At 45.2% G+C, this 10565-nt stretch overlaps 1 protein-coding gene across 1 annotated transcript; it reads left to right on the forward strand.

Moving 5' to 3' along the window:
* The first annotated feature begins 175 nt into the window (after positions 1-175).
* On the forward strand, positions 176-10505 carry Orc2 (origin recognition complex subunit 2). The gene is made up of 12 exons (XM_077706869.1): positions 176-352; positions 2023-2109; positions 2175-2249; positions 2322-2438; positions 2518-2606; positions 3558-3766; positions 4514-4646; positions 5070-5172; positions 6381-6524; positions 7113-7337; positions 8642-8760; positions 10256-10505. Exons 1-12 carry the CDS (start codon positions 244-246, stop codon positions 10349-10351), a joined length of 1506 nt encoding a protein of 501 aa, XP_077562995.1. The 5' UTR covers positions 176-243; the 3' UTR covers positions 10352-10505.
* Positions 10506-10565: the final 60 nt, after the last annotated feature.

Here is a 10565-nt window from a genome sequence, read left to right on the forward strand (position 1 = left end):
AGTGCAGGCACAGTGGTAGTACTAAGCCTCTAAAACTGTTCTTAATCTAGCAAAATAAACTAAAAACTCGAAATAAAAGCATTAGTTATTAGTACTTTGTAGCACAATTTTTTTACTGCATCTTGTTTTTTACAAAAGAGCAATGTTTTTTTCGGCAGCCCAATGGTGAGCGACATGACCCAAATTTGCATAAATTAGTTCGCGGTCAACCCAAACAAGCATTTCCCCAAAAGATCCAACCCGATGGCTAGCGTTACTGCCAACGGAGCTGTTAAAGTTACCTTTGTGGGTGACGACGATGTCATCGAGCACATATACAATCTTTCAGATGCAAGCAAGAAAAAGAAAGAAGGTAATACGCCGTAAAGCCCGCGCACGTTGCCGAGTCAGTTGGGGAACCTGTTGCATATGCTCTGCACTGTCTGCACGAAGCTTATTTGAGAACACAACTTTCTTAAAGGCCGATTTAAAGTAGGTAATTTACACTAACTGTAGGAGTATACGTTGCGACACCCCATGCTTGTCAGGTTAGGTTGAAGTGAGCCCGTTGGATCAAAAAGAAACCACAGGACATGATTGAATCCCTTGCGCCATAGCGCTTGGCTGGAATCGAGCTAGAGCTGGCTGCAGGATTTTTCCATGCAAATCTAATTCTACGGGGCTTTGTCTACTTATATATTTTCGCAGATCATGCACCATGCGCAGCAATTCGCAAGTGCATCATAACAGTGCATGCACTGCATTTCATACCGTACGCGCAACCGCCCTCAGTGGCGAAATGTATAACGGACGTCTCTCACTCTATTCCACTCCGGGGCCGCTCCTTGGTTTTTCGCGTTACGGTAGCATAGAAAGATCAGGAGGCCGAGTCACTAGTAGCTTTCGCGGTAGCAGTAATAATGGTAAGAAAGTTTGTTAGCTTGGTGGGTAAGTAGGTGGACGGCGGTGTGCTGTTCATTGCCTGGTGCTTATTAACATTTATTAAACTGTGCGCACACAGATGTTTTTGCGTTAGTCATAATTGAAAACGTGACCTGGTATTACTTACGCAAGCTAAGTCTTGTGTAGCACCAGAGCGGCCAACAAGCATATCTTTCCGACAAGCCACGTAGCGAAGTGGCTGGTTCTCATGTGCAATTTAAAAGGAAGCTTTAATGCAGCGACGTATAAGAGAATTGCTGTACCTCGTAGTCAAGGAAGCTGTGTTTCTTGCACTTTAGAGGTGCAAGTGTCTACCCCACTACGCATTATGTATTTTTGCTGCCGTAGTACAGAATTCCTCTCGTAAAGACAAGGCGTACTCACTGTATTTCCCCCTATTTATGTGTGCCTTACTGTGCAGGGCAGGCAATTTCATGCTGGTGCAGCGTTGTGCAGCTCCAAATAAATTTCACTCATAAAAGTAAAACTAGCCAGAGGCAGTAGTGTACTATCATGATGAATTGAAATACGAACAACAGAGCGCATGGCTTTCAGTACATGCCGTGCATTGTGGCAACGAATCGCGTATGTGCAGTACGAACAAGTTACGAGAGTTCGTGACCAACCTTAATATGGACAGACCATCGTATTTTCATCGTCCATTGGGTGCTCAGCATTAAATAAAAAATAAAATAAATATAGCTGCATGCGCCGTTCTCACTCATTGCAGCAACAAAGATAACGGTTGCGTGAGCGGGCGCCGAACACGGTGGGAAGACAAACCAAAGCGCTCGCTCACCGATTGACGGTGTTTCCATATCAACGTTGGACACAAACTCTCGTAGTTTGTTCGCCCTGCGCATACGCGGCCCGTCGCCATGATGAGCGGCATGTTCTGAAAGCCACGCACTCCGTTGTTTGTATTTCAATTCATCATGATAGTACATTGCGGCTGCCGAGTTTAATATGTCATGTTGAGCACTCATTCTGAGGCCTCTATTTCTCCATTGTTTATGAGGTTAGAGTGCTTTATTCAGTTTATTTGGGCACTTGTTGTGCCTTATTTTATTGATTTTTCTATTACTTTACCAATGATTCTAGCCAGGAAAAGTGTGCCAGAACCACTGGTGGCTAAAGAGCTTCCTCTTGTTGCTGGCGTGGAGCAGGAAGAGACGCCAGTTCCAGTCGGTATGTACGAGATACGCCCCTTTGTATTCATTGCTGACATTGTTGCCATAATACCTGCTACTTAGGTCTTCATGCCACCAGCGACGCACTGACAGGACGTCAAGTATTTAACCTGACGTGCACACCAACAGCAAAGCATGGTAATTGCCGTTTCTTAAAATTTGTACTTCGTTTACTTACCTATCTTTATGCCAGTTCTGTGTTGTCTTCAGCTGTCAAAGCCTCTCCAAAGACGGCAGGCAGGCAGAAAAGCAAAAGCACTTCAAGCACTCCTCGTCAGCCTGTTCCGACAAAGTCGCCCTATTCACTCCGGAAAAAGATTAAACAGAGTGAGTGACTGACTCCTTAGCTTACTAGCTTTATCAGAAAATGCTTGATTTCTTACTCTTCGTGTGCTCATTTTTGAAGAACTGTCAAAGATGAAGGAAGATAATGAAGCGTCCTCTGGCGACTCCGACAGTGAAAAATCGTCTGGAGATGAAGAAGATGAGGACGAGGTAAGTTGACTTTTAAAGACGATAGTCTTTCTTGGGCTACTTAAACCCAGAAATTTTGGTCTGTCTGTCTGTGACTCGATTCAGTCACCCGGCCAGAGCAAAACAATGCCTGCGCAATAGTCTTATATAGTCACAGCTAAATCTACACGTCTATGTCTGGTGTAGTGTTCATACTTGTCAACATTGTTGAAGAAGAAAAAGACATTATGCAAATATGAGACAACAAATCAATACAGAAGTGATATTTGCAGTGTTCCTTTATAAAAAATCAAACATTCTTGACTTTTGCGAAATTAAATACTTCATCAACTGCAGAAAAAGAATTCACTCCGCCGTCGCCTGCTGTCGCCCGCGCCACTATAGCTTCTGGCGCCATTTTAAGAAATCAACCGGCAACAGTTACGCAAGGTTCTACTAGATAGGTTCCACGTTCTGCTTGCAATGCACGTGGAATAGGGAAACGCGGTTCTATAAACGTTGGAGTAGGGCGCCTCGATTAACGCGAGTCTTCGCCGTACGGCAGCGTTCGCATCGAGACACCCGGTTTGGAGCAGAGGAACGCGGGAAGTTTAAAATGATTTAAGCGAACCTTTGGCGTATTTACCTTGGGAGGAGCGCGACGCAAGAGGAACAACATGAGAGGTGAGCGGGAAAGCGAAGGGAGGCATTTACTTCGCAAAAGCCGATAAAGACTGTCGTCTTTTGACGGCATTTGCAACGAAAGGAGCAGATATGCGGCCAATTTTTTTCTCCTGGATTTTTCAAAATGTGCATTGCAAGAACCCTCCTTCCCGTTTCATTCTAGTGTTTGTGATGTAAAAAATTTCGTGCTCTGGTTGGCAGTAGTTTGACATGTCTCGCCACTTTTGCCTAGGTTAAAGGGATTGTAGTTCAGGAAAGCGGGATGGTTATGGTGCATTTACCTCTGTCAATTCCTGTATTCCTTTTCAGACTGGCCTAGGAAAATACAGCAGCTATTTTATGAGTAGTTCAAAGTCCAAGACCTCCAACCACACGCTCACAAAGTTGGGCAGGCCTGTGATGGCGCCTGACGAGATCAACAACATTCTGGAAACCGTTGATGACCCTCACGCAAAACATCGGGCAAAACTGCTAGTACATTACCGCACGTGCTTCTCGCACTGGCTGGCACTTTTGAGGTGAGTAGTAACATGTTCACGTCGGCTCGTGTCAGAGAAACAGGCATCTTGCCTTGGTGGGGATGGGTAGTCATTTTAGGCAAATGAGTACTGTTCTAATGCTTATTAGTATTTCATTAAATAAGCCAGCAATATATATGGTGTTCCACTTGAACTGAAAATGTTTGTGTGAGGGCATGAAGTAAGAAATGTTTGTAAGTCATGTGAATCTGGTGTACTTTCGCATCTCTATCAGGCGAGTACTTATTCAAGGTGAATTAACCTTTTTGCTCAACAAAGCTTATGATTTGTTTTTGACTGGAAGGCTGCGGAGTACACAAAGCAAGGTTTTTCTGGCTTTCAGACTTTTAAGGTTGGAAATCTTGTTCAGGGGATTTGGCATGATTGCCTTTACTGCTTAACACCAACCACAACTTAAGATGTAGTTTTGGTCAAGTTGCAGACCACCTCAACACCACAGAACCTGGCTTGCATTGTCTAAATTCGCAGGCAAATAAGTACCCTCTTCCTTTTTCATAGTTTGCTGCTGTAGCCATTCTTGCTTGTTTTCTGTTACAACTATGCAGCTCCTGTAGTCCTTGCAATGTGCCATCATTACTGGCCACTGTGCGTGATGTTATTAAATAAGCACAGTGTCCACCATTTTTCGTGGATGCAATGAGTGCGACCAATGACGCATCAAAACAATTTCTCCCGATGTGTGTGTTGAATGCATGCCGCCCAACTCTCCTCTGAATTTGGCTTCAGGGAAGGCTTCACCCTGCTGCTTCACGGGCCTGGCTCCAAAATAAAGCTCCTGCAAACTTTCAAGGAAGACATGTTGGCGCAGTTCGCGTGTGTCACTGTCAACGGCTTCAACCCGTCGTTGTCGTGCACAGAGGCAAGTGCCCTTGGGGGGAGGAAAGGTGGGGAGGACAGTTCGCACAAGTGCTGACCAGCTAGCTTTGAAATTAAATTGAATTTTGCTTGGCCATTCTGGCCTTAAATTTCTAGGCTGATGGTGGGCGGCATGCGTGCATGAAGGCGTACATGTAAAATAAAAAAAAAGTATGGAGGAGAATTTCGAAGATTTCTGGCAAATGCCTTTAGTCTTTCATGTCTTGTACTTTCAGTGGCACTGGCCTGGACCAAAAATAACTTTTTTTTTCCCCCAGTGAGCACCCCTTTACTTCTCAACCATTTGTAGTTTGCAATGAAGGACAGACTAAATATGTCCAGTGTCATGCTTCTGACAGGGCACAGATGAAATGCACAATTTATGTGCTAATACATATTTGAGAGAGATTTTTTTTGCTTTATTTAGATCCTCAACTGTATCAACCAGTGTGCTCCGAGTAAGGAATCAACATCATCAGCTGTTGGACCAGTTCAAGTGGAACACATAGTCGAACAGTTCTCAAGAAACGGTCAGCATTGTTGCTCCTTCCACATTCATACCGTTTTTAGCGCGAAACATTCTTAGGCTACTCCCCAAGTGCTTTCCCGTCGGCATGTGTGATCTTGGCAGAATAGAACTCTGAAAAGAATCTAAGCTTGCCCTGGCCAGTTTCAAACCACGGACCTCTTGATCATCAAGCTCACTATCCAATGTACTGAGAAAGCAGAATGCTTTTGATATGCAAAGCCATGGCTGCATGTTGCTGTGGATGCAGTGGTTGCTAGGATGCACCGCATGCCAGGGGATGGGCACGTGGTTTGAAATCACCCCGATGAAGTCATTTATCAGAAACAAAAAAGCTCTTTAAATGGCGGGCTATGTCCGAGCCAATCCCTCCTCAATGGGTAGGTACTAAACGTGCTGAAAAATGAGAAAACAGATCGAGGGCATCATCACCACCATTTGTGTATTAAATGTCAAGGTTGAGCGGGAAGCATGACACGCCAAGATCTGGACATCTACTCCAAGGACAGCATATCAACAGTTAGACCAAGCCTACATAAGATTGACTACGTCTTTGCGAGGGAATTCTTCCGGAACATCAATTATACTGATCCTACTGGTCTAACAATCACAGGTCAGTTGTATCGGTCATGGGAGATTTACCCCAAGGGGAGCCAAGCGCGAGAGAATCTGAATAAATGGTTCAAAGCAACAGTTGAACTCGGGCATTTCGCGTTCCAGCCGCAATCGCCTAGCACCAATTTGCACTTTAATTTTTAGCATCAGGTGGACACATTTGCATGAGGTGTTCTTTCCTGGGCCACTAAGTTATTTCCAGGGTGTGATTTGTACTGCTACTGCACAAAGAGCTAAGAAAGCTTGCCTGCAGCAAGAAGCACTCAGCTAGACACCCTTAACAACCTTTTAGCACCTAGTTCTAAGTGGACAGACACAGGTCAGGAAGGTAGCTGCAAATCTGTGTGCACTCACTGGATGAAAGAGGTAGTTCCTTGAAGTTTCGCTTTACAGTTCGTGAATGAATTTTTGTTATTCTGTTTGCTGTTTCATGCGGCATAACACTGGCGTTCATTGCATAACTAGGCAACGTGTGGCGTAGTGCATGTCGTGTTGGTGGCGCCAACAAATACAACTGCGAGTTGATGCTTTTTCTGTCTTCTTCCCTGCCGTGATTTAGGCTGAGTGGCCAACCCCTCCCTCATTTTGTCCCTCCAGATGCAGATGACATTTTTCTTTTAATCAACAATATTGATGGCCTGAACCTGAGGAACTCCAAGGCCCAAGAAGTGCTCTCGACTCTCTCAACAGCACCTCACATCCACATTATCGCCTCAGTAGACCACATAAATGCTGCATTGTGTAAGCATTTTTGTGCTCTCACTGCTATTTTATTACGGGTTGCTAAGGTATGGGCACATTTGGATGCTGTTCTGTTTGTTCCTAGCAGGTGTCTGTAATGTTGGTCCTGAGTGACAATGACTGTGTCAATCTTACTCCTGTTTTTTAGTGCTTTTTTTCTTTACATATAAAACTATATTGGGCATTGAACTGCTAGTCACTTAATCCATTTTTTCTTCACCCCCCCCCCACCCCCTCCCCCCTGAGAGTTTTTGAAACTGTTGTGTGATACTCTCTCTGTGCCGAGTTTCCTGCCAACTTCATTACGAATTCTTGTATCGACGGGATTTTAAGTGCTCTGCCGTGTCATTCTGACGAAAACAGTGCTAATATGCCTAGTTGTAAGCATCTGTCCCTACTTTTAAGGTACACTGCTAATTCTTCTTAACAAAATTGGCACTGTGCTTATCTTAACAAGCACCAGTACATTTTGTAAATCACCAGCGACTGCGGCAGCTTCTTGACGGGTATTCTCTTCGCCATCTGCTTGGGGCTTCGGGAACATTTTCTGAGTCAGTGGAACGCGAAATCTTTGCTTGTTGCGTGCAGTGTGGAACCAGGAGACGTCGCGCCGTTTCCGCTTCGCATGGGTGGACACCACCACCCTGGAGCCGTATGTGCTGGAGTCCAGCTTGGAGCCCCTGAAGAGCACTGCTTCCAGCAGCCTGAGCTCGTTGAAACACGTCTTCTGCAGCCTGACCCCGAACGCCCGCAAGATATTCCTCCTCATTGCTCGACACCAGCTTGACAGTGCAGACTCACCGGCTTACCCAGGTGCGTGTGCACTGACTAGGGCAGCTTCCCTAGGAAAGCCCGCAGGGGTTGAAGCGATGCTGAAGACAAAAAGATATAAGAGAATTTTAGCTAACCGTCTTCGACGGTCCGCTCCGGCGTTGGCAGCACGCTCAGCGCAACCGGAGCCAATGCCGTTCGCAGCCACGCGCGCCACGCATGTGCAATGGCGCTCCCGCTTGCTTTCGGAGCGGAGCGGACCGTGAAAAACGGTCAGCTAAAACTCCCTATATATGCAAGAACTAACTGAACTGAAGCTCATCGTAATGAGCAGTGCTTGGGCATTGTGAAATCTCATTTGCAGTGAAATCTCGTTAATACCTGGGGTGACCAGTGAGACCTTGTCCTGTTGAACTGGATTTATGTTCAACCACGTACATTGCACTAAAAAGTCTAATGTAAAAAGTGTAAACATTTTCAATGTTGCTGCCAACTTAGGCTGTAAGTCGACCAAAGCAAAAGCGCTACAGTGGTGGCTGACAGAAATTATGGTAACAAGAGAAGACAGGCTAGGCCTTTCCTCTGGTTCGTTGTTTATACTGAGTTTTCAAGGTGAGGTAGCCTTTAGGGGCTGGGGCTGTTGGCATCTCCTGTCGTCGTCGTAATCGTTGAGGTAATCGTCGTTTCATGCAGTCACGGTACTAAAACACCCGGAAGCTCGCTTTCGCCTTGCGCTAGAACGTAACATGTACTAAAAAAAATGCCGGGACACTCGTTTACACCTCGCGCTGGAGTGCTTCGTAACGCGTATTAAAAAAACACTTGGGCACTTGTTTACCCCTCACACTAGAATGTTTCGTGCTTCAAAGATTGGAGATTTTTACAGCAAAGCCGTATACCTCAACCCCCCAACGGTTTCATCTCCGTTGGCAAAAATGCCAAGGCGGCAAGAATACACTTATACACTGCATGCTTTGCCCCTCCCAGGTTTCATGTTAGTGGAGATGGCCCAGGATTTTTTTGTGACTTCGCATTTTGGCATGGGAAGAAGTGCCAGAAAGACGACTGTGCGAAAAAGAACACACATGACGGCGAACTACTTGCAACTACCAGTTGGTAGTAGCGCGTTACCCTGCGTGTTCTTTTTTTTTTGCGTAGTCGTCTTTCTCGCACTTCTTCCCATGATGTATCACCAACTTTTACAACTTTCAGTTATGTTGTACATATTTTGGAATTGCAAACAAAGCACTATGTGAAGCAAGCAGTTGTTATTTACACCCGAAGAGTGCTTGCTAGTTGTTATGTCAACCACAGGGATGCCTGACGACGTGCTGTGCTGTTTACAGGGATGGCGTTCCACGACTGCTACCACCGCTGTCGGGAGGCCTTTCTTGTCAACAGCGACCTCACACTGCGAGCACAGTTGAGGGAGTTCTTAGACCACATGCTGCTCAAGATCAAGAAGGTAACCCACTCTCTTCCCACTAAGTCCTGTTCGTGTGGGCTTGCTGTTTTGCTTTTTTGTTTCACCTGCGACACCTGTATTATTCGGAACATTGCTGGCGCTAGGCGGGACAAGGACGACGAATTACACACAACTGGAGCGCACACTACCAACTGATTTATTAATCACAACAAACACAACTTATAAAGGGAAAATTCAGATGACGTGAAAGGTGGAGTTGATCAATCTCGCTGAATGAATACAATATTTGTTATGCGCATGCGCTAGCCTACGAACTGTCAAGTAGTGCCATCTCAGTTGTCGACAGTGCAATTGATGGCGAACTGATACAGTCTTTTTCTTTTCGGATGGCGTAAGCTTCCCATATCTCGCGGGTGATCGTTTCTGAAGATTCAAAGAGAATCGTGGTGCTTTCGAATTTCGCAGAGCACCCATGTCTGGCGCAGTGGGCAGCCAAGTGCCCTGGGGCTGAGACTTGCTTGCACATATTGTTGTGTTCTCTGAGTCGTTCGTTGACGCAGCGTCCAGTTTGGCCAATGTATGCCTTCTTTGAAAGTATGCCTTCAATGTATGCCTTCTTTGAAAAGAAAAAGACTGTATCAGTTCGCCATCAATTGCACTGTCGACAACTGAGATGGCACTACTTGACAGTTCGTAGGCTAGCGCATGCGCATAACAAATATTGTATTCATTCAGCGAGATTGATCAACTCCACCTTTCACGTCATCTGAATTTTCCCTTTATAAGTTGTGTTTGTTGTGATTAATAAATCAGTTGGTAGTGTGCGCTCCAGTTGTGTGTAATTTGTCGTCCTTGTCCCGCCTAGCGCCAGCAATGTTCCGAGTAAGAAACCAACTAGCCCCATTTCAAGCTCTGGTGACCTGTATTATGCATCTGACAGTACATTACCGTATTTACTCGAATGTAACGCGCCCTCGATTGTAACGCGCACCCATTTTTCGCGGTCCGAAGAAAAAAAAAAAAACGCTATGTCCTCGATTGTAACACCCACTAAACTTTGACTATTGAATACAGAAGACTATTGAATGCAGAAGAAATGGCAGCGGGATGTTTTCGCAGAGGGAGATCATGGGATTCCAAAGGTGTCGAAGCTAGCGCAATTTTAGGGGCTGGGCTATCTTTGGGGTCTTTTAGTAAATTGAATACATATTTCAGTCCTAAAAGGGGGTGGGCAATGTTTCGGGGGAGGGCATTTTCTCGTAACTTTATGGTAATATCGCTTAAAAGACTTGTTAGTTTGTGTATTGTTGTTCTTCTCATGGAACTATGTTTGTTTCTTTTTTTGCAAACAGCTTAAATGTATGTCCTATATTGCACACCAGAGGTTCCCTCTCCATCAACGACACGTATTTTCATGCCTGCTTTTGAATGGGCAGCCCTTTGAAATTTTAGGGCAATCGTTGACTTTTGTAAACATCTAACCAAGTTTAGTTTTGGTCACACGTAAAGCTGCCTTGCTTTCATTCCCTACCAGGGTCACGACGGCACTGAAAACCTCCTGATCCCCATTGAGACTGCTGCACTGAGGCTGTTTCTTGACCAGCAAGACGAAGAGGGCACATTCGGCTGATGCTCTGCCGCCGCACATGTTTCCGTGTAAAAAAAAGGGGGCTCTAGAGAATGTACTGGTGCCTTGTACGTAAGTGGTATACTATTTTTGTAAGTTAAGTTGTTATTGCATGCATTTTCTTACTTCTCGATTCAATGCCAATAAATGTCTAAATGCTTAATTTCCTGGCCAATCGTATTACTGAACTAACTCAATAACACTACTGCTTTTCTTG

Source organism: Haemaphysalis longicornis, unplaced genomic scaffold (assembly GCF_048455015.1).
Source record: "Haemaphysalis longicornis isolate Haplotype H1 unplaced genomic scaffold, Haemaphysalis longicornis Haplotype H1 scaffold_4, whole genome shotgun sequence".
NCBI classification, from domain to species: Eukaryota; Metazoa; Arthropoda; class Arachnida; order Ixodida; family Ixodidae; genus Haemaphysalis; species Haemaphysalis longicornis.

Bases quoted from the DNA above. Each gene is read 5' to 3' on its own strand.
- Orc2 (XM_077706869.1), top strand. From the start codon at position 244: ATGGCTAGCGTTACTGCCAACGGAGCTGTTAAAGTTACCTTTGTGGGT. The intron at 2,250-2,321 runs GTAATTGCCGTT...TGTTGTCTTCAG, and splicing joins CACACCAACAGCAAAGCATG to CTGTCAAAGCCTCTCCAAAG. The intron at 4,647-5,069 runs GCAAGTGCCCTT...TGCTTTATTTAG, and splicing joins CGTCGTTGTCGTGCACAGAG to ATCCTCAACTGTATCAACCA.